At 54.9% G+C, this 23,385-nt stretch overlaps 2 protein-coding genes across 4 annotated transcripts in view; one reads left to right on the forward strand and one right to left on the reverse strand.

The window, feature by feature from the left end:
• Nucleotides 1–2,895: 2,895 nt before the first annotated feature.
• GDF7 (growth differentiation factor 7) lies at nt 2,896–7,143 on the forward strand. The gene is made up of 2 exons (XM_027624011.2): nt 2,896–3,298; nt 6,123–7,143. The coding sequence occupies exons 1-2, from the start codon at nt 2,896–2,898 to the stop codon at nt 7,082–7,084; spliced, it is 1,365 nt and encodes a 454-aa protein (XP_027479812.1). The 3' UTR covers nt 7,085–7,143.
• A 13,537-nt stretch (nt 7,144–20,680) lies between these two features.
• Nucleotides 20,681–23,385, reverse strand: part of LDAH (lipid droplet associated hydrolase) — a 109,028-nt gene continuing 106,323 nt past the window's right edge. For 2 of the 3 annotated variants that reach the window (XM_027622501.1, XM_027622500.1), the window contains exon 7: nt 20,681–22,929. In XM_027622501.1, the coding sequence (XP_027478302.1) occupies nt 22,738–22,929 (192 nt within the window). In that variant the 3' untranslated portion in view covers nt 20,681–22,737. The remainder of the gene's footprint in view (nt 22,930–23,385) is intronic. The other variant, XR_003524691.1, reaches the window with a different exon arrangement.

Below are 23,385 nucleotides of genomic sequence, written 5' to 3' on the forward strand. Positions count from 1 at the left end.
GCCACTTAGCAGGTGACCCTGCGCAAGGCGCTTAATTTCTCTGTAGCTCTACCGTCTTTGTCTACGAAACGGGAATAACCATCCCTACCTCATGGGAGACAGCAGCGGTGGCAAAGAAGTGACATGAGGCAGGCTGAGCAGATGGCACGGTGCCCAGCATTCAGAGAACAAAGGGTTACTGTCACGATTTCAGGGGAAGGACAGGGAGCCAGACGGGGCCCAGGCGGCCCTGTGCCCCGCTCCTCTCTGGGCTCAGCTCTAGGGTGTCCTCTGCTGCTGACTGGAAAGCCCCCCAGCCCTGGTTTCCCATGCATCCGACCTGTGCATCGCTGGACCGGCAACACAGAGAAGGCTACTGGCAGTGAGTATTTACTGGAAAGAAAGAATGAATTGGGGGATGGATAAATGACGAAGGAATGAATGATGACCTCACTTTACAGACAAGAAACACAGGTAAGAGTGGTTAAGTCCTGGTTCAAGCAAAGACAGCGGGCAGGCAGTCTTTTCCAGAGCCTTTCTGGTGCCTACAAGCTGCTCCTCTCTGGGGCCATCATCACCCTTGGGCCCCAGAACAGACCAGGTGCAGGGCGGGTCGGGGGCAAGGCTACTGAGCCTCGTCCGTGCCAGCCTGTTATCCTGGACACACATCAACTCCCCGAGGTGAGAATCCTCCCATTGTACAGATGACGGAATTTGGTCTCAAAGAAGCTAAGTGGCCTGCTCCCACTGGGGCAGCAGCAATGCAGGGATTCCAACCCAGTACTAATTCCTAAGCCCAAGGACTGCCACAGGGCAAGGGAATCACACATAATCCACACATGTTTATTTGGCACAGGCTATACCACGTCTGTGCCAGCACCTTTCCATTCTCTCCTTGCTATTACGAGGTCAAAGCCAGGACTAGAACTTGCACTACTGACTTCAGCCCAGGGTTCCAGGGTGTTTGTGCAAATCATAATCAGTTGAGACTGTTCCCCTGTGGCTGTAGGGTGAAGGAGCTGAGAAAGACAGCAGGGCCCCAGCACTGGCAATGGCGGAGACCCCTGGCTGGGGTCTCTAGGGGCATGCTCTGGAGGTTTCTGCAGGGCCCTTTGTACCAGCACTACCCAGAGAGGGAGACCTGGGGCTAAGGCCTTGTCGCTGGCACTCCATCCTCAGTCCCCAAAGCAGGGTGGGTTAATGCAGCCCTTGTTGTGGCAGCCCCGCACTGCCGTTCCCAACCACACCTTCCCACAATAATCTCAGCTCTTTCTCCTCTGCCCACCGGATGGGCCTGGAGTGCGGGAGGAGTGGCCCCTGGCCAGACCACTCCTGCCCCAACACGACCTCGATGGTGATAGGTGGACCAAAGTGCCCAGATGAAGGCCATGGCGTCTCTGAGGTGGCCCGCATGGCGATGACTGAGGAGTTCGCTCCGGACCAGGCAGTGGTGCAGGGGAACACCGAGCCTGGGCTGGAATCCGCCCGGGGAACACCCTGGGCCGAGCCCCTTCCGAGGGTCAGTGTGGCGCAACCGGGAGAGACTCGGGACTCCCTCGGCTTTGGGTCCTATGGCATCGTGTTGACGCTGGTCACCCACTCAAAGTGACCGTCTAGATTTCAAGTTCAGTACTAAATGAAATTTTAAAGGATAAAGGACGCATCTGCGCTGCTTCAAGGGTCTGTCCGGCTCAGGCCCTCTGTCTGCCTACCAGGACTTCGTCCCTCCGCTGGATGTTCCCGCACTGGGTATGTCGGGCTGCGGTGGAGCTGAACCGATCAGTATCGGTCAACCACCTCCCTACCCTAACCCAGGGCGCTCCGGGGTGCCGCTGCCGCCGTGGCCGCTGGGCGTCCCCTCCACCCATCACCCATCACCGCGGCCAGAGCGGTACGGAGGCACCACCCTGGGGCTCTCGGCCGCCCGCCCTCCCGGCTTCTGGCGGCGCCCCAACATACCAGGTAGCCCGTTTCCGTTGACCGGCCTCCCTAGAAGGAGGGCGGAAGGTCATCACTTTCGACGCACAAATGAACTCGGAACGACGCTCCGGCGCAGGAGTCCCCTCATCAACCCGGGGCTGCCTCCGTAATTCCTGCGCTCCTTTGAGGTTTTGGCTCCACCTTAAGCGCACGTTCTCCGCCCAGACCTTTGCTTTCCGACTGTCGATCCGCGTCCATCTGTCTTTCCGACCTGCCCTTCCAGCCACTAGCCCGTTCTTCCCTCCGGGTCCCCACCCCCGCTCCGGCCCCGCGCTCCGGTCTTTGGAGGCTGTGGCAGGCTGGGCAGCCTTCGAACCGGTGATGAGAAACGCGCCTTTGTGGCAGCCCTGCGCGCCCCTATGGCCTCTGGACGCCCTGGTGGCCTCTCGGTGCGTCCTGGCCCCGCCGGTCCCTGCCCTTCCGCGGCCCCACCCCTGGCGTCTCGGGCACTCCCAGAACTGGAGCGGGCAGGGGGCGGGTGCTGCTACTCCGCCGGGGAGTGGGGACGAAGCTGGGCTGGTGCACGCGATGCCTCGGAGTCTCTAACTCCGGAGGGCGCGTTTAGCTGGGGCGCGGCGTGGGCGGCGGGGGGTCGCACTGCCGTGGGGAAGGAGGGCGGGGCCCCGGTTTGTGGCGGGAGCCACCGGCGGGTCAACACTCGCTAGCCGAGAGTGGGGGCGAAGCACTACGGCGCCAGGAGGAGGCTCCTGTCCCGGACTCCGCGTTAGGCCGGAGTGGGGGGCGCGGTGCTGCCACTCCAGTGTTCAGCAGGGGGCGCTGCTCCGGGCGTTGGGCGGGGGTGGGGTGGGAGAGTAGGGGGGGCCGCGACTTGCTGCGCACACTTCCCCCATTATTAAACACTATGTTCAAAAGGCGCCGGGGGACTTCCCGGAGCCACGGAGCCCGCGCCGCCCGCCCGCCTGGCCCACGGAGCCCATGGACCTGAGCGCGGCCGCCGCGCTGTGCCTCTGGCTGCTGAGCGCCTGCCGGCCCCGCGACGGGCTCGAAGCGGCCGCTGTGCTGCGAGCGGCGGGGGCAGGGCCGGTCGAGAGTCCGGGGGGCGGCGGCGGCGGCGGCGGCGGCGGCGGGCGGACCCTCGCCCCGGCTGCGGGCGTCTCCGCTGCCCCGGCCACCGCGGCTCCCGGAGCCCGCGCCGCGCGCCGGGCCGCCGGCTCCGGCTTCAGGAACGGCTCGGTGGTGCCGCACCAATTCATGATGTCGCTTTACCGGAACCTGGCCGGGAGGGCTCCCGCCGGGGCAGCCGCCGCCTCCACCTCGGGCTCTGGCCGCCACGGCCGCGCGGACACAATCACCGGCTTCGCAGACCAGGCGAACCAAGGTACTCACGCCTCTTCTGCGCCCGTCCGTCCTGTCCGCTCCTAGGCTGAGGCCACCGCCAGAGCCCGAGCCCCAGCTCCAGACCCTTCGGGGCGCGGCCCCCCCACGCCCCAGCCTCAGGTGGTAGAAACTCCGCCGAGGCCCACGCACCCGAACCCGCTGGACTGTGGCGAGAGACGCGGCAGCTCTCGGGGCTGAGCCCGTCCCTCCGCCTGATTGCCCTGGCCCTGCCGGCCGGCGGGTCCCCTCGAGGAGAGGCAGGATCGGAAGCAAGAAGGGGCCCGGGCCGAGAGGGACGGCGCAGTGATGATGGTGGTGGCCGCGGCTGTTTCATTGCAGCAAACTCTGCAGCTTCTAGTCTCCTAGGGGCCGCATAAATTGGGGGGAACTCAGGGGAATGAGGGAAAGAGGCAGGCTGAAGTAAATGGCCCCGGGAGAGGCTGGTGGCATCACCAGGTACACGGAGGTCCCCTCTGGGCAGGCTGTGTCAGGGTGGAGCTGTGTGGCTATGGGTGCCTGGGCCGCCCCAGGACAACCAGAGGTGGAGGACTCCAGGCACCGGAGGAGGAGAGGATGGGCAGTGAGCCCCTGCCGGAATGCAGGCCTCGCTGGGAGCAGGCACCCCACCTTACTCTGCCCTGGGTCCTTCAAAGGTAGGACGTGGGTATGACTGTGGTGGTTGCTGTGTGTCATCTGGATTTTATTAATCTCTATTGAAGTCATTAAAGCAGACAGATAGGGAAAATTTAACTAATTTCAGGCGGAAATGCAAGTAATGTTGGCCTTAATTCTATCCAGCCAGAGACCCAGCATGGAAGGCAGGAGGGAAAGAAAGGGGAGTAGGGCTGGAAGGGAAGCAGCAGACAGGCTGAGCCTGGGAGGATCTGCTGGCGCGCACCCCACACCCTAGCCTGGAAAAGCAGGTAGAGGTGGTGCAGTAACCAAATCACCCACCTCCTCTGACACACACACACACACACACACACACACACACACACACACACACACACACACACACGATGCCTACCCACAGACTGCTTTGTTTTGGGTGCTGGGACATCCTGGGCCCAGATGGTCCTCTGGGGCAGCGGGAACTCCCAAGCATTCTCTGAAGGCCCCCGGGACTGGATGCTGGGGTACTCCTACCAAGCCTGAGTCCTGGTGTACAGGGCCAGGGAAGGCCCCAGCCCTGAGGCTGCTGTGCGGGCCCACGGGATAGAGGACAGATGGGTGTGCAGGACTCTGAGCTGCAGAGGCACCAGCTGCTCTTTCTTAGGTAGAGTTAGGCCTACTGTTAGCCTCAGCCTGAGCTAAATCTTTTCCTGTGGAGCTCTGCTTGGCTGGCAAGGCTCTGAGGGCACCTTTCCTTCCTCCTTCTGGAAGGAGGGCCAGCGGCGGCCGCACCCTGGAGCAGAGAGATGCTGTAGGGGCAGCTCAGGAAAAGTGTTCCAGGGAGCCCTGGGGGAGAGCAGTGGCAGGGAGGAGGCCGCACTTGGCGAGCACTTTGGGCCTCCCTCCCTCTCCACTCTGTGGTTCAACTTGGAGAAGGGCTACCTGAGGCGCCCGGAAGCCACCGGCAGAGCCCAGACTTCGGACCTCAGGAGGTGAGGGCCGGCAGGGGCAGTGGTGGGTGAGCAAATCTCCAGCGGTGGGGCAGTCTGCGCAGTCTCTCCGAGTTTGGGGCAAAACGAAACCATATGACCCTCTTCAAAGGGAGCTCCTTATCTGCTGCTCGGTGGAATTTCAACTTTTTTTTTCCTGAGCCCCAGAAGAAAAAAAGTGCCCATGGCCAGAAATAAAACCCCCAAACTCTGAGAGAGCAGGCATAACGGAGGGAAAGAATATGCCAAAGGATCGGTGGGTCCTGGAGGCGAGACCTCCTTGAACCGCTGCCCTCAGTGCAGCAAGGCAGGCAGTCCTGGGCTGCCCCCAACCCTTCGGAGAAGCTTCCTTGCCCTCCTCTGCCGCTTTCCCTCCTCCAGCGGAGGTCGCGGAAAGCCGGGAGAAGCTAAGCCAGGAGTTTCCCATCGCCACCAGCAGCGCTCACCGCTAGGAGACCTTGGGCCGAGCCGGGGCCCCTCCCTATCTGGGCCTTAGCTCCCCTTCAGCATAGCCGGGAGGCTGGATGCGCCAGAGGGTCTGCAGCCCCGCTGACGCGTTCCCCTCTGGACGACTCGCACGCAAGGCCCAGCCTGCACGGGAGATGGTGGCCGGCAGGGATGTCCAGGCTGAGCTGGGGAAGAGAGGTAGCGCAAGGAGCAAAGTTTTCAGGGGACACGAATTTTCCCTTTTCGCACAGCCGAGACTTCGTGGCCTCAGCCGGGCAATAATGAGCAGTCCCGGCCCAGCGCGGGACCTCGGCCTGGCCTGCGGACCCTGGAAGAGGCTCAGGACTTCTGAGGCGCTCACCCGGCCTTCGCCCCGCCACACGCCCGAAAGTCTGGCTTCCGACCTAGGCCCCGCAAACCCGTGGCTCTGGGTCAGGCAGCGGAACTGTAGTGGCATCCGGTGTAGGGGTGTGGTCCTGGCCCCGGGGCTCGGCGATAAGTGAATGCCCGTGGGTTGTCGCGGTGGCAGAACTTTGGCTCGATGAACCGAAGCCCCGGTCCCGATAATCGATAGGGCGAAGGCTCCCTTTACTCTGGGCCAGGCTGGCAGCTTTCTGGCTGGGCCGGGACTCGCCGGCGGGCGCCGCCTGCCGCGGGCTCGCTCCCGCAACCCGGGCAGTGGGGCTCTTTGCAGTTTGGAGGCCCCGCGGCCGGGAGTGCGGACTCCGCTCTCCGCTCTCACCGCGCTCTTTCTCTGTCTCTGCCCGACTCCTGCAGACGAATCGCCCGCCGAGACCGGCCAAAGCTTCCTGTTCGACGTGTCCAGCCTTCCCGACACCGACGAGGTGGTGGGAGCCGAGCTGCGCGTGCTGCGCCACGAGTCCCCGGAGCTGGGCCCTGGCGGCGCGACTCCCCCGCCGCTGCTCCTGCTGTCTACGTGCCCGGGCGCCGCCCGAGCGCCCCGCTTGCTGCACTCGCGGGCCGCCCAGCCCCTGGCCGGAGCGCGCTGGGAGGTGTTCGACGTGGCAGACGCCGTGCGGCGCCACCGCCAGGAGCCGCGCGCCACCCGTGCGTTCTGCCTCTTGCTGCGCTCAGTGGCCGGTCCCTCGCGGGGCCCGCTGGCACTGCGGCTGCTGGGTTTTGGCTCACCGGGCAGGGGCCGCGCGGCGGCGGAAGAGCGCGCTCTGCTCGTCGTTTCCTCCCGCACGCAGAGGAAGGGGAGCCTATTCCGGGAGATCCGCGCCCAGGCCCGCGCGCTCGGGGCCGCTCTGGCGGCGGAGCCGCCGCCCGACCCGGGACCCGGCACGGGGCCGCCGACGGCGGTCATCGGCGGTCGCAGGCGGCGGCGGACCGCGCTCGCCGGGGCGCGAGCGGCGCAGGGCAGCGGCGGGGGCGCGGGCCGGGGCCACGGGCGAAGGGGCCGGAGCCGCTGCAGCCGCAGGCCGCTGCACGTGGACTTCAAGGAGCTGGGCTGGGACGACTGGATCATCGCGCCGCTGGACTACGAGGCGTACCACTGCGAGGGCGTTTGCGACTTCCCGCTGCGCTCGCACCTTGAGCCCACCAACCACGCCATCATTCAGACGCTGCTCAATTCCATGGCGCCCGACGCGGCGCCGGCCTCCTGCTGCGTGCCCGCGCGCCTCAGCCCCATCAGCATCCTCTACATCGACGCGGCCAACAACGTGGTCTACAAGCAGTACGAGGACATGGTGGTGGAGGCGTGCGGCTGCAGGTAGCCTGCGGGCCCGGGGAGGGGGCGGCCGCGCCACCGAGGACCCCCTGCTGAAGAGCAGCTGCGGCCGGGGTCTGTCGCCGAGCGTGGGTGCGCATCGGACACTAGCCCCGGGCCCGCACGGTGGAGGGCGAGCGCACGTTCACACTCACACCAGCACTCACACCCACACACTCGTTCACTCATGCACACATTTACCTTGGGCAGCACCCAAAGCCCTGGGAAGAGACGACCTGACGCTACCGAATGTGTACTCACTCTGCAAACGCACCATCGCACCCACCGCCCCCTTTTGGAGAGAGGATGCTGTTTGTGTTAATGTTACAATAACAGGCACTAAATCGGGTAGAAATAGGTTAGGGAATTGGGGGTTCCAGAATGGATGAATTAATGGAGGTACTGGAGTAAGTTATATCTCACCCGTTTTTGTTTGTGGCTGAGTGTGGGGGAACGCCCTTCTGGGTGGCTGAGTGCCTGGTGTTGCACCTGGGACGGACAGAACGGCTGTCATGCCCTTTCCCAAGGTTTGCGTTGCACGGAGGCCATTTACTCTGGAAAGGAACCGCTGCAAAAAGGCATGTTTATTCTTTAATTTAAAAAAAAAAATCTAACGTGCCTCTTCAGTTTTGAAAGGGAACATTTGTCCTAAAGAATTCATGGTGGAACTACCCAGATCTTTGCAAAGGTCAGCACTACCCTTTTAAAAAAATCAGTTCCAATTGGGAATGATCTAGAATGTGGAAAAAAAATGTTTTTCTTTTGGGGGGGAGTGAAATGGAGGAGAGGTTATAAACTGCCAGTCTGAACTGATATGAACTTGGGGGTGGGATGGCATATGTCAGGTTCTGAAGCTCCTAGGCTGGGCAGTTCAACGTGGTGGCAGTGCCTTGGGGGGTGCTGAGGAGGAGGCTTAGTGCAGGGGCTGGGAATGGGGGAAGGTGGGCAGCTGTGCCTTTTCCTAGAGACCTGCCAGGAGGTTTTGCTAAGGAGCTGGGAAAGAGGCTCTTAGGGCTTTGAAAGAGGCGGGGAGGCATCTGGGGCGGGCTTCTGCAGAAGACTCAGGCTTGTCTGCCAGGTAGGCACAACCCTCTCCAAATGGTGTGCTCAGAATGGGCCAACATGTGCTTGCGCTTAGCTATCAAGTCTGTTGGCTTTTACACGCTTTCACTGTGTTGTTGCTGTAGGTTTTGGCAGTGTGATAGTAACGGGAAGTGAAGCTACACAAAAGTGCTTTTGTGAGATTTCAGCTCCCCACAACCCAGTGGTTCAGAGCAGGAGGAAGCCGCTCCCCCCCACCCCAATGTAGAGGGGCATTTGCAGCTCAGCTGTTGTGGCCCCTTCAGAAGGGCGGGGCTTTGGTGCAGGGGGAAGGGCAGAGGTGGAAGCCTCTTCCCGCAATCCTGTCTTTGTCTTGTTGATGGTAGGATTGCCGGTCCTTGTCTAGGGAAGCTAGAACATGCCAGCCTACATTGTTTTATTTGGTTCATTTCTGCCCCGGAGTCCTTTGTGGCCTTGTGTAAGTGGTTGAGAGAGGAATGAGAAACAATTTGGATTCCACTTGTCTGGGGCTCCCAGGGCTTCTTTGAAAACCCCTTCAGCCCTCCTCCTGAGTACTCCTCTTTAAGGCTGTGTTGGGCTTTCACCTTTGGGGTCCCTGAGAAAGGCATCCATTCCATCCTTCTTGTCTTGGATGCTAAGGTCCAGATGAGTTGTACAGATTTTAATTCTCAGTGATTAAACATTCAAGGAGGAGGAACACTAAGGATTTAAATACAGCTACTTTACTTAAGGGCCCCACCTGAGTCCGTTCTAGCCCCTAAAATTCCCCCAAAGGAAAAGAAAATACATTTACAATGTGAATTTATATGCTGTGGTTATCTGAGTAGCTATAAATAATGAGAAAACGCAAGTCCCTTTAGGTTAAAACACACAAACAAAATTCCCGAGGTGGCAGCTATGGTACACTTCCTCCCAATTTCAGTGACCTGTGGTCCCCTTACATTTATGGATTTTGCCAGAGAAGCTTCGCTTTTCTAAGCTGTTTTTAATAATTGCATGGTGATTGCTCTGTCATAGCGAAGAATAAAAAAATGACCCTAAAATATTAAAAGTTGTAGTATTTGAAGTTTTAGAAAGGGAGTTAATGAAAAAACTAGCTATACTTTGAAGAAATTCTAGGTTATTTAATATCCTGGACAAAAGGAAACATTTTGATTCTTTTTTAGTGACTAGGAAAAACAAAGTTTTGAGAAGACCTGTTTTGATTTAGCCTGAGCTTTTTGTGGCAGGAAAAAAAATGTCCATTTTCTCTGTGTGTGTTTTGTTTTGTTTTTTTTCCTGATGACCTCCTTCTACCAAGTTGTGTTGTAAGTGGTGTAGAAAGTAGGCATCTTCTTGCATCTGGAGGTCCCGGCTGCATTGGGGGGTGGGGGGGTTGTCCATGGGCAGTGACAGTTCCTCGGATGGTCTCAGATGTCCTCAGTGTGTGCTTGTTTACCGACTAGAAGCAATGCCTCCGGGAATTGCTCTGGAGCTGCCTCTCGCCCCCCGGGGGACCACCTGTGCCTGCCACAACTCTGCTTGGGCCTCTGGCATCTCAGAGTTAAAAGTAGGTGAAGGGAGAAGATGTGTCACATTTTGTAAAAATGACAGCAGAAGGGCCACTGCATGTAGAAGCAGACGTGTTTTTGCTACTGTGATGGGGTTCGAGCCGCTTTGCCAGGATTTGGAGAAGGATCCTACCGGCACAGCTGGGAGTGCCCTGTACTGGCTGTCCTCTGGGTGGGGGGTGGGGGGGATGCGGGGCCAAGCCACGCAGCTAGAAGCCCCAGTCCCCACCCTCCGGAGAGCTGGCTGCTGGCAAGCAGGGTTAAAGTGTGTCAGCACTGTAAGCGAAAGGAGTGTCCCCTTCCCAACTCAGGACCCCCTGGGTCTGGGGCCACCACAGTATTCTTCCTCAAGTCCAGCGAATTTTCCATTTTGTTGGGGAAGACTTGGGCACTTCCAGTTGAGACCATGTGAACCACTCCTTCCTGCTAGAGAATAGGGTGGGCATCCCTGCTTGGAGAGCACAGGGTGGGCCAGCTGAGGCCCAAGGGGGTTGGTGCTGGGTCTGCTAAACACGAAGACAGTCTGGTCAGTGCTGCTGGAAGCCAGGCTTCTGTGTTAAGGGAGACATGATGCCCAAACACTTGCCTGGTTGAATTCTGGCTTTCCAAGCAGCAGGGTTGTGTCCTCCCGAGAGGGTGTCAGGCTCTGTTGTCTCAGCTTGAGCTCTACCCATTCCTTACACATAGACCCCCCTTCATCCTAGTGTGCCGCCATTTTACTACTGCAGTGGCATGGGGAAAAGAAGAGCCATGGATTGTGTGATGTCGAGTCAAATCTGGCAAACCCAGTGCGGTGACTGCTCCCAGGACAGTCTCCTGGAAGTGTCAGCAGGAGCAGGGACCTTGCTGTCAGTGCTGAAGGGAGTACGGACCACCCTGTGGATGTAATCAGAGTGTAACTCAAATTCTACAAGTCATTTACCTGTTTGTAATTTTATTGAAACTCATAGCAGAAAATAACCCAGGACTGTAGACTGATTTTCTTCTTAAAGCAGGGAGAAAAATTGAATTCTTTCCAAGAGGAGCTTGTGCACAGAAAAAGGCAGACTCTTGCCTTGCTTGAATCTGGTCTCCAGAAAATGGGGTGAGAAGAAGAGCCAGCAACTACAGCTGTCTCTGGGACACAGACGTCATGGGGGCCTCGCTGATCTCCTGAGAGCATGTCGGTGGGGATGCAGAAGCCTTCCTGGGCTGAGAAAGCAGGGCCCTTTCAGTGGGCCTGGGCCAGGAGGCTTCAAGCAGGTGCCCAGTGGGCTGGGAGGATTGGGGGTCTGGAAGGCAGCCATCTGTCATTGGCAGGGAAGGACCTGCATTGTCCCCTCAGGGGTCTGGATTGGGAAGGGAAGAGAGGCAGCTGACAAGTGAACCCAGCAGTTGGAAGATGTTGGGAGAGATGGGAGAGAACTAGATCCCTCTGAGGTGTGTCTGAGCTGCACTGGTGTGTCTGGGGCCTTCTGCATACCCAGGAGGGAACCGCCCCACGCTGTCGCCTGCTGTCTGCCTGATGCACGGTCACTTGAGTCACTTGAGTGCTAGAGCTCCCCACTGTGCCTCCTGAGAGGTCTGGGACAACCGTGGGCAGCCACCTCCCTACCCGGAGCTTCCATTTCAGTCCCTGTAAAAGGGGAAGCTCTCCAGTCCTGTGGTTCTAGGATTCTAGTTGGCCCGAAAGCCCACTAACATAGTTTAAAGGCAGAGCAGATGTGACTCTTCCTGGAAAGGGTCCCATCCCCATCCCAAAGCCACTTCTTACAAGTATCACAGCTCCTGCCTGTGTGTACGTGTGCGTGTGTGTGTGTGTGTGTGTGTGTGTGTGTGTGTGTGTGTGTTATATCCCTGGCCTCTGTTGGTGCCTCATGTATGTGGCTTTGATTTCCACCTGGGTCATGGCAAGGTGCAGGGGAGCCCAGGATCTCATGGGTAGGGCTCAGTTCACCAAAGCCACGACCTTTCCTGTGTTCCAGGTGAGGGGCTGTAAGGGTGGGTAGGGCCAGGCCTGCCGAGATTGTTCTGTGACCCAATCCTGGGAGGGTTGCTGCCTCCTGCTGGTGCTTCTGTGGGAGCAGTGGAAGCAAGCAAGCCCAGGCCCTGTTGGCAGCCTGGCATGGCCCCGGGGCTGTCCCAGAGTCCCCGGACCAGGCAAGCAGGCCTGTAGTAAAGGTGGCATGCCCCAGCAGGTCCCCATGGGCCCCCACCCCCTCCTCACTGCCATGCCCATGTCTGGTCCAGCTTGCTGGAGGAGTGACTCAGGACTGGACACCTTGAGAACTTTTTCTCACCATTTTGTGAAAAATGGTGGTGGAGTTTAACATTAAGAAACAGGGAGGAGTCAAAAGAGGTTATTTATAATTTTTTCAGACAGCTCTGCCTTTTGTCCTTAGAGCCTTCTGGCCATTTAGGCTGGAGCAAGATTCTTCCTCCTTTTGTGCCAATTTTGGACTTTAATCTGTTAAATTAGTTAAATCCCAAAGGGGCTCAAGGTGAGAGAAGCCTGTTCTTGTCAGGAAGGCCACACGTCCCTTATGTGGAGTCACCTACCCAGATGTAGCTGTAGGAAGAGGGTTGGAGGTTGGCTTAGTAAATCAATGGGGGTGACCGAGGGCCTGACGTTTGCTGTGTGGGCTCTGCTTATTGGTTCAGGGATCCTCTGCTCATGATGTGCGCACACCCAGTGTCACCAGAGCTGGGCTTCTCCCCTGCCCCCGGCCCCAAAATGGCCGGCACAGGGGCCGTGCTTGAAGCCGGCTTGGGACCTGGCCATAGGCCTTCTGACTGCGCAGAGTTGGGTTGGCGCTTCACGGTGGCAGCCGCACTTTCGGCGGAGCAACCCAGGGAACGGTAGAGTCAGAGTGTGAGGTCACTGAAAAGCTGGTCTGCCTTTCCAATTGTGCTTAGAGTTGTTGAAAAGTGCAAGCACGCCCTCCGAGCAGCTCGACTGGTGGGCGATGGACCGCTTGCTCCTGCCTGTGCCGACCCCCAGGGAGCAGTCCTCAGGCCCCTGCAGCATCTGTGGCTGTGAGGGCATGCAAAGGAAGGGGCTGGTGTCTCCCCCTGGAATCCTCCTACAAGGGTAAGAGGGCTCAGTGTGCACGGAGACTTCTGCAAAGAGGTGTTTCTGTAGTCAGGGGGTCTGTTGGCAGGACCGCTTTGCATGCTGGTCTAGGGAGCACTTCCTTCCGCCAGGTTAGAAGCTCTGTATTACAGACAGGCCCACCAGGTAAGAGCTGTCGTGCAGAAACTTTCTCTCCTTGCTGTAAGTTGGTGATAGGAAGCTGAAACAAGTCGTTGAGAAAAACAAGGACCAGCTTCTGATGGTCGAGTGAGTCCGGGGCACCTTGCTGCTCGGTAGTACAGACCTGCCGGGATGTGGCTAGCTGCTTGGTTTCTGCATCTGTATTCCACCATCTTTTGAGCTGTTGGCGAACAGGAGCGTGGCCCTGGGGCAGCTGGAGATTTGGCCAGGCAGAAGGTGGGCCGGTGGCTGTCCTTCTTTGCATAATCCTCTCTGCACTGCTCCGTGGGACAGGCAGTGGCAGCGACCACACCCAGCTCCTGCCGCTAGAGCGGGGGTGGGGGAGTGGGGGTGGTGGTGGTGCAGATACCTGTGCTGAGCCTACACCCTGCTCGGCCGCTTGGTGGCCAGAATCTAGAACCTTGTCCGAACCTTCTGGTGCTGAGGTGTGCCTATGGTTCACAGAAAGCAGATCCCCTGTGAGGCTTATTCGTGGGAATCCTGCTGAATTGGAGGCAAACACAAACCCATTTGAAGCACAGAGGCTAACCAGTCCGTGAAGCCGGTCCCTGGGCTAAAGGCTGGGAGGGGGCGTGGTGGCCCGGTGCACCTGCACACGGCGTGCGGCCGTCTTCTGTCCGTGCACAGCTTCCCGGCGAGCCTGGCCTCTCATAGATCTCACGCGTGGGCAGCCCTAGCCTGGACTTGTCAGCCCAGGGAGTCTGAGAAGCAAGTCTGACGATGTGCAGGGGAAGCCTTTCCCGGTCTGCGTGCTTGTCTCCGAGTGACTGAAGGCTGCCGAGGGCCCAAGACGACCCACACGTCCCAGGTTTCCCCGGGGGCTCGGGACAGCAGCAGCGCGGCTTGAGATGAGCAGGCTGGTTCGAGGATGGGGTGCACCCGCAAGCAGGGCTTATTTTTCTTTGCAGTTTACATTTCCGGGTCAGGGCCTGTCAGAGTCCAAGGAAAGCCAGCCATTCAGCATTCTGTTTAGAAAATGATGATACATGTTCAGGGAGAAAGCAAGAATGTATTTTCTGGCTGGGAAATCCCCGAGTGTTCCAAGCCAGGAACAGAAACTCTAGAAGGCGGAGTTTCTCTGTCTTTCTCCACCTCGGATAAGTCACAGATCAACATAAGCTTCCTTACAGTAATGGCTGTTTTGTTGTTGTGGTTGTTGTTTGGGGTGTTTTGTTTTGTAGTCCACTTTTGACAGTAGTGCAAAGAGCTTCTGTGTTTTCTGTGACAAAGAGTCATAACTGAGTCACTTTAGGTCTTTCAGCTGGAAGTATTTCGCCCCAAATGAAAAGTTAATACATTTTTTTTTCTTATAAGGATTAGCATACTGACTGCAACTTGCCGTTCATCAGAGAATAGGGGATTCAGAAAAGTTTGGGAAGCTTTTTTTTTTTTTTTAAATACATATCAAGAGGTTGCCGCAGACCACGGGCACCAGCTTACGGCGTGCCCCTCTTTGTGCACGCTCTGCGTGGGCAGCGTCGTCTGACAAGATAGGCGCCCTGCCTCTTAGCCAGTGCCTTGACTCTGCCGCCAATGCTGTGGTTCTAAGGAAATGGGCAAAACTCAAAGTGACAGCAATACTATCACAGCTCAATACGCACATTCCAGCAGCTGAAGACAGAATGTATTATTTTGGGGGGCTGAAGCCCCTTTCCCTTCGCAGTGATACCCACTATTTCTCAGCTCGGCTTGGGAGTAAGATGGGGCAGGTGGTGAGAATTGTAAACTCATTGAATGCAAGCTGAAATCTCCTTGTCGGTAGTCTTCCAGCTCTGGTTTGGCTGGAGCAGAGCTCCGAGGCCTGGAAGCTGGAGCCCGGGCCATCTCCCCTCTGCTCCGCGGGGTGGCTGGGGCAGCAGGAGCTGATGTTGTGAGGCGGGCTGGCAGGGAGCTCAAGGCTCATACTAACCCACTGTGTATATGTATTCTCAAGTTTAAATGGATTGTACATATTGGAATGTAAATGAACTGTAAAACAGCAATCTCTATTTTTCTTGACAGTTATATAGCAGTATATATTTGTTAAATGTGCTCTTGTATGCTCTTCACATTAACCATTTTAATATTTTGTACAGATAAGTTGATTAAATATTTTGATAAACCTGCTCCTGGCTGGCCTTTAGAGAACTGTGTTTTGCCTTGTTATTCAGCCTTTCTCTGGTGGTCTGCTCCCACTGCTGTGCACTGAGAACAGAAGCCGACCACTTAGACGTTAGGACACCTGCACAGAAACGGGGCTCCGTGGTAGCTCTGGGCCTGTCGGTCTTTATGTCCACCGTTCCCCCTTGAAACAGCTCAGGCTGTCACGTGCTTCGGGTCTTTTGACTGGTGCGGCTCCGTAGGACACGGCACAGCCCGTACTGGATGAAGCCACTGCACAGGAAGATATCCAAACTGGGGTTCGGGGGTGAAGGGGCCAACATGCAGCAGAAAGCATTTTCACTTTAGAAAACTAGCATCGCCATGTGTCGCGAGTGAGTGTTGTCCTGCCAACACAGTCCGAGTGGAAAGTTTGCTCCATACACAGCAGGCCGCAAAGCCTGAGCACCCCCATTCTGAGGCTGCTCAGGGAGGCCTTTGTGATCCATAGCCCACAGCAATGCCCAACTGCGGCAGCTTCCTCTGCAGGGCCCGTTACATATTTTAGGGAAACCAACAAAGTCCGACAGCAACTGTGGCCGCTTTTGCTCAGGACTCTTCAGACGAGTCCAACGACCTGTGCTCTGTGGCACCACCTCGCGTCCTTCAGGACCTCTCCCAGACCGGGTGGGAGCGGACCAGGCACTCACAACTTTTTCCTCTAACACAGGAAGGAGAAAGCTATTTCATCTGTTCCTCACGTACTTCTGGGAGAGGATTAGTGACAGAGCAGCTGTATGGGGAAGGTGACAGGGCCTTGCCCTCGGGAATGGCTTGGTACCAGAATTATCTCCTCTGGGACCTAGGCGCGGCCAGGGGGAGCCCCCTTCCTGCAGAGCAGTGCCGGCTGTTCCTGCAGTGGGTCAACGCCAGTCCCCGTGGTCACGTTTGTCTCTCTCTGGTGAAAGGTAGATCAAGAAAGTCTGCTTCCCTTTTGCTTCTTAATTTCATTACTACTAAATAAGGGAGTCTTTTTTCTTTGGAAGAAAATCATGTTCACCTTTCAAGTAACTCACTTGGTAGGTACATTCAAGTGTAAGATTTCAGACTCTGCCATCGAAGAGTGTGGAGTCTTGTCATGATTGTTTATAAGGATCCTGGGTCAGTTCTTCATTTTCCTCTTTTTCGGTCTCCACGTGGCTTACCCTGGCATTCCGTGGTGAGGGGCATGCAGAGTCAGAAGACAAGGGGCAGTTTCAGGGAGAAAGGAAAGTCAGGGGTAGCATTTAGACGTTGATCCGGGTCCCCGAACACTGATGCGAGCAAGCGTCCATGGTCCACAGTGAAAGACGCTAATGGGAGGTGCTGCCTGCCCGCTGCGCCCTCCCTGGTGGGTGCTGGTGCGCCCAACCCGCCCTGCGTGCCCCCTGCCTGTCCCCGCCCAGCAGCCGAGGCGGATGTGTGCCACCTGCTGTCCTGCCGGGGCTGGTGTCCCCCTGACCTGGTTGTGCATGCATCGTGTTCCTGCGCCCCAGCGGATCCCACACTCTTCTGTGCGGGAGGAGGAGGGATCTGGGGAGGAACTCCTCCGTTGCAACGTGTCACCAGCGTGCAGCCTTGGACTGCGAGGCCATGGGCGTCTGCCAGTCCTAATCACATGCAGGTGCGCAGCCCTTCGGCAGTGCCAGCAGGAGGAAGCCCAGCTGTGGTGTGGAGCCGGTGCAGGCTGGACTTGCAGAGATGGGATTCTGGTCCCTCTGTGAGGAGGGAGGCCCTGCAGGTGCACCCGCACCCCTGGCTCTAATGGACGCCCAGTCACCGGGTCACATTCCCATCCCAGGGAAGAGGAATTTTCCCATAGACTTACCCAGCAAGGAAGTCTGTCCCAACGTAGGGAGGTCAGCACAGGCCCCTTTGCCAGAATGTCTGAGGAATGCAAGCCAAAATGAAAACTCTCTGCTCTCCCAAAGCCCCGTCTCATGTATTGTGGCTTTAATTCCCACTTGGGGTGCTGCACCGGGTTAGCGCTCAACAAATACTAACCACATATTTGGTAGTTGCTAAGACTCAAACTCCAGAGGCTTTCTGACCATGGGAGAATGGAAGTAACCGTCGCAGCTGGAGGGGACAAGAATGGCCACGAAGTGTGGGGGCCTTGCTTTCTGTGGTTCCCCAGTGCCAGAAAGCCACCATTCCATGTCCCTGAGTCTAACTGCCCTGGCTGTGCCTTGCTTAGCTGGGGAGAGGCTTCAGGGATAAAAGAGCTAGTCCACCTCCCATTTCCATTTACACATTCAGTCGTGAGGGACTCAGAGTCCCTGAGATGTGATTCCCTGAAAGTCTGACCAACTGAGAGAATTGTGTTTCTTGAGAGGTTGACTATCAGGTATGGTAGAAACTTGTATTGAATTAAGTAAAGCTTGTTGAATATTCCGTGTGGCGGGCCCTATTCTGTAAGCCCTGAGAACACGGAGATGACAAGACACAAGTTCCATGTCCTAGGACTCTCCTTTCAAGAGCAGAAAGGAGTTTGGCGGTGGGGGTAGGAGGAGCAGATTGGAAAAATAGAATTCCAGCAGTATCTGGTAAGTACTCCAATAGAGACAAGGCCAGGGCACCCTGAGGGCTCAGAGGCGGGGGAGCTACGCTAGGAGGCAGGAGCTGTTGGCCTTTGGGGCTGTGTCTGGGGGCGGGGGAGGGTAGGGGCATGGGCACGCTCTGATCTGGAGCTGTTGACTCCTAAGGTTTCAGAGCACAGGTGCGGTCGGAGAGGTCAGCACCTGGAGGGCCGGAGCGGCTGCGGCGGGGAGCAGAGGGACACAATGAGGCACGGTGGCCTCTGCGCTGACTCCTGCAGGCAGGCATTCCTCCTTGCGATCCTCTGCCTGACGCACTGCGCCCCCCATCCTCCCCTCCCTGGCCAGCTGATCTGTTCTCTCCCTCCTTCTTCTAAAACTATCCCCGTGTTACCAACTAGCTACTCTACGCTGGGCCTGCTAACCTGGCCCTCATTTGCCCTTCCCTCGATCCCCTCGTCCAGACTTCCGCTCTTGCTGGGCTGTCCACTGTTGCCTCCGGGAGGCAGCACGGTGCTGTGGAAAGGGGAGGAAGCCTTTACTCTTGAGTAGAGGCTGCCTTTGAATTCCCGCGGCCTCTCAGTAGCTGTGAGATCTTGAGCCAGTCACTTACCTGTCTGTCCTGAGTACGGCCATAACCTGTGGCCTACAGGGCCGCAAGGCTTAACTGAGACACTGGAAGTGCGGCAGGCGGGCAGCAGCTTCTTTCTGTGGGCTCTCTCCTCTCTCCCACACCACATAAGCTCTCCCTGTCTTTCTGGCACTAGGAGCAGCCGCCTCCCCTCTTCCTCTGGGGCTTTCCTCTTCACAGGACTGCAGCAAACCAGAGCCTTCAGGCTGGTGGAGGAGGCCAGACCCGTGTCCCACAGCGGCTCCCCCCGTGGACCGGAGCCTTCACTCGCCTACATCTCTACGGGGCATAGGCAGGAATCACAGCCCCTTTGGAAAGGGACTCCTGCAGGACAGCTTCCGCTTTAAGGCATCGGAGAGAAATCTGTTCACAGGACACACTTAGTTCGCCACTGACCCCTCTTTAAACCCCACCTCCCATGGGACGGAGCAGCCCAAGGATGTCCCCTCTGTCCTGCAAGAGAAGGCCAGGACAAAGATGAAGTCTCAGGTTAAGAAATGTTTTGCTTTCTGCACCTTTTCTAAATCCACCATAAGGTCCTCAAGGTGATGGTCCAACATCCTGTGCTGCATGTGGGAGGCCTGCATGGCCTGGGGCCAGGAAGCTGAGCCAGGTGAGCAACCGTTTCCACCCCCCCACCCCTCAAAGGAACCAGAAATGCTAAGACTGCAAGAATCAAGTTGCAGGCTGGGTGAAACCATGTCGAAGCTGAGACATCACCGGGTCGTCCACTGCACCAAAGAGAAGAGACAGCAAAAGTTTGCTCTACTTTCCTTCAGGTACCATTTTACAGAACATTTACCATAAGACAGGGTGCTAGATGCTGTTATGCATGACCTCAATTAGCCCCATTAAAAACAAACAAAAACCCTCCCCAAATCTAACATTCTAACATCCCAAAATGAAAGCAAGTATTTTCATGGACAACAAGATGGGGGGCGGGGAGCCTCAGAGAGGCTAAGCCAATGTAGCATCGCAAACCCAGTAAATGACAGATTCAGGATTTGAACTCAGATCTCTACTTACTTAGAAGAAATTTACTTTCTGTAAAAGAAGCAATGAGACACAGATGCAGGACAGAGCAGGGTGACTTTTTAAAAATTGCTTTTACAAGTTTCAAACTCATCTCAAACTTATAAAAAAATTGCCAAGTACAAAGAACATTTTCTTTCCTCTCTGAACCATTTGGAGTAAAATGACATGATGCCTTATCACCACCAGAAACTTCAGTGTGTCTTCAGTACAAATAAAGACATTCTCTTCACAAACCACTGAAGTTGGAAAATTAACATTCATCTCTTACTCCTAGCTCATCTGTAGACCCTGATCAAGTTGTGCAAACTGTCCCAACAATGTTTTCTTTTATAAGAAAGCATCCGATCCAGAATCAAGTGTTACATTGTCATGTCTTTTTAGTCTCCTTTAATGGAATTAATTTTGGTCACCTGGGTCGCTCAGTTGGTTAAGTATCTGACTCTTGGTTTCAGCTCAGGTCATGATCTCAGGGTTGTGGGATTGAGCCCCTTGTTGGATTCCACCCTCAGTGGGGAGTCTATTTGAAGATTCTCTCCCTCTGCCCTTCCCCCCACTTGTGCCAGCTGTCTCTCAAATAAATGAATAAATCTTTTAAAAATAATGGAATTACTTTTAATATAATGTAGGGTGAAGAGAAATCAAGGCTTTGGAGGTCCCTGACTCTCCAAGGGTTGGGTGGAGAAGTGGGTGGTGAGAGGTCCCTAGCCACCTCGGACATGAGTCCAGAGGGCCACGGGAGCTGTCTCTGGATCTGTCCCCTGGCCCGGGGCAGCCTGAGAACAAGCTGTAGGTGCTGGGTATGACTCTAGCTTAGACTTTTCACTCAGCACTAGATAAACCCTTAAAAAGCTAAATCGTTGACAAAGACAATCTGTGTGGCTGACTGGTACATACAGGCAGAAATGCTTCTGGAAAATGAATTTCATCCACTGCTTATCAATTTTAGTCTTTTTTATGGTGATGATGTTTAATAATGATAATAATTAGTATAGCCAATCTTTATTGAGAAGATACTCTTGGCCAAGAATTGCACTAAATGCTTTAATTTTATCATCCCACTTAATTCTTCCAACAATATGAAGTATGCTTTATTATTAATCCTATCTTATAAGTGAGGACACCGAGGCATGGAAAATTAGAGAAAGTTGCCTAAAAATCAGATGATGAGGCCTCCAGAATTCTTATACCGTATCATTACCTCATACACATGCATGAGAACATTTAGTGTTTTGTTTAATTCCTAATGAAATAAAATGAACCTCAATCTCCTAAAATCGGAATCTTCCTTCTCTAAAAGAAGTACTGAGAAAATGGCTTTTCAGTTTAACAGAGAGACTTTGGCCTGAGTCTAACTCAGAGGACTGCTGAGATTATACCTTCCTCCCCCAACACAGAAATCAGGCCAGGCAATCATAAATGCTGGTAAAACATTTATTTTGCAAATTTATTTGGTGATCAGACGATAAACAGAAAACAAGCCCATATCTTTTACATCATTTTTTTAAGCTCTGAAAAACTAAAATAAGACACAATGTCATACATGTGGACTTGTGAAATATGGAGTAAAATAAAATAATGCAGAAAGAAAAGCTGGGGTGGTGTTATCCTTTGAGTAGGTGTGATTCACCCAGGACTTGCTCGAGTGCTTCAAGTCAGTACTGAGCATCTTCTATACACAAGGCACTCCAGAGCCATGAATCCTAAGCTTCTAACATCAGATTTCCAGAAGGCCTCCCCACACAGAGGCCGATCAGGATTTTGTGTACAGCCCCGTGCCAAGGTGTGTCTCCTGGCTTCTCTCCAGGGCCAAGAGCACTCCTGGCCTGGGGTTTGGCTCTTCCCCTCTGAGAAGTCATTTGCTTGGATGCAGAAGCCATGCCAAGGGACAGTAACTTGTTCAACACTCACCACTGGGGTGGCAGCATATCAGAGCAGGATCTTTCATCGGGGCTTTAGGCTTTGAAAGGAAGGACAACATTCTATTGTTCTTAAGGAATGGTAACACCATGAGGGGTCTCCTCTAGGAGAAAACTGAATGTTTCTGACCAATTGTCAACTAGCACTGCTGTCAGTGGGAATTATTGGCCCCTAGGGTCCCAGGATTGAGTCATTTTAGGGAAGGCAAAAATACTGTGAGCTGGAGAACAAGCTTCTTCTCTACTGGACCTCAAGACATCCAGAGAAGGTGAAGTCACATAATTCATTATGGCTTGCTTTGGTTCAGTAGTCAATTTCTTTCCAACTAACAAAACCAAGGCAGAAACGTAGAACTCATTTATGGTAATTCTCTATTCAGCGACTGAAAGATGCCCTCTCAAAAATTACTTACTGGAAGATTTTCAGAAGAAAAAATCATGACATAGCTAAGAACTTGGTCCTTGATGCCTAGCATAGTATTTGGCTCATAGCTTGCCCTCAATGTAGTTTTCTTGGAAAAATCACAGCAGAGGCAACTCCAGGAGACAGGTACAGGCTGGCTTTGGGACACCCGGGGCCTCCACATCCTGGCCCTGCAGAAGAGGAGCCTGCAGGGAGCAGACAACCTGGCAGCCTAGGGCTCAGCACAGAGCTTGCTGGTTGTCTTGTGGCAGGAGGCACAGTAAGGATCCTTCAACAACTCTTACCGGGTTCCTTTGCCAAAGGAATGTCTGGTGAACTTTATTCTCTGTCTAATGCAGGAAGATCATGAAGTCTCACTCCTCGGGGGACCTTCTCGGAGATGCAGAGAAGTGGTGCCTCCCGCCCTGATGTCAGCTCTGCTTGTGGTTCATGACATGCTGTAAGGTGGGAACAGGGTGGGAGGGGGAGTGGGGAGGTGACGGAGGCCGTGCTGGTATCCAGCCTGATTCCGATGACCTCAGCCAAGACCTGTACAAAGTTAGTCCGGGCTGATCTTCAGCTTCTGTCTTTAAGGGAGACCCAGGTCCACTTCCAAGATCCACCACTCATCACTTCCTGCTACTGGACTGTGTGTCCTCATGATCTCATACACTTATATATCTGACTCTACACTTCACATTCACTGATCTCTTTCACATTTTCTAGTAGGTGTTTCATAATTTCTTCTAGGAGAGCCTACTGTACATGGTAACTGGATTAAAATCAGCTAAATTTAGACTTCCTTTTGTCTGCAAGGATTCTGCCTACTAATATCAACTGCCTGGCGCCACTGGCATATCTCACGCAAACATAAGGAAGGGGTCTTGTTTAGGTCACTGATCACTGTGTTCCCTGAGTCTTGGAAAATGTGCTGTTAAACCTATGGTGTATTTCATCAATTGTGTTTACTTCAGCTGGTAGTATGGGGAGCTAGCTGGGAGCGGACAGTAAGCCAAGAGGTTCTTTTTTGTTTTCCTCTTCTAATATCAAACATTAACAATGAACACTTGCCTACGAAGGATACTACTAACTACTAAGAGAAGGCACAGCACTGCTGCTACGTATTAGCTGTCAGTGATGTTTCTGGGCCAGTACTTATATTTTGGACAGATCATCCTTTAGCCAGTCAGCTACCATGTCAGCCATTTCCTGGGGAAAATGGAGGATAAAAGCATGAGGTATTTTTTTCTCACAGAGTCGAAAATCTCCTTCTGGAAAATCTTTCTTTATGTCTTCATAGTATTCCATTGGACACCAAGCATCTATAGTTCCATAGTAAAATGTAAGCTAAAAGACAAGACAAAAACATTTTATTAGAAAACATTTTCCTCTTCCAACACAAACATGACACCAGCAAGCTGCAGTGCTCTGAAAACAGCTCCTGTCCCTGGCTCTGTAGGCTAGTCCCAAGGCTCCCTCCAGAGCATGGCTCTCTCAAGGCAGTGACCTTCATGGTGTACGGGAGTGAATTAAGAGGCATGTGATGGAAAGAAACCCATCCCCATCTAGGGAGAGTCTTGTGTGGAGATCACCCGTGAGTCACTAAAAGGACGTGCCAGCCACGTTGTGTACATGGAGGCTGGGATGGGCACTGGAGAGATGACTGCTGAGGACAAGGACGAGTTACTGAGACATAATCACTGAGTGACTAGTGACCATCCATTCACCACACACTTCGCCGTTTCCATGCACCCACATGGTAGGCAGATGTGAAAGGTTTGTTGAATGCATCCAAAGATGAAT

The sequence above is a fragment of the Zalophus californianus genome, chromosome 8 (genome assembly GCF_009762305.2).
Source record: "Zalophus californianus isolate mZalCal1 chromosome 8, mZalCal1.pri.v2, whole genome shotgun sequence".
In the NCBI taxonomy this organism is placed as follows: Eukaryota; Metazoa; Chordata; class Mammalia; order Carnivora; family Otariidae; genus Zalophus; species Zalophus californianus.

Coding starts and splice junctions, on each gene's coding strand:
- GDF7 (XM_027624011.2), top strand. CDS start 2,896: ATGGACCTGAGCGCGGCCGCCGCGCTGTGCCTCTGGCTGCTGAGCGCC. Junction 3,299..6,122: donor CGCAGACCAGGCGAACCAAG/GTACTCACGCCT, acceptor CGACTCCTGCAG/ACGAATCGCCCGCCGAGACC.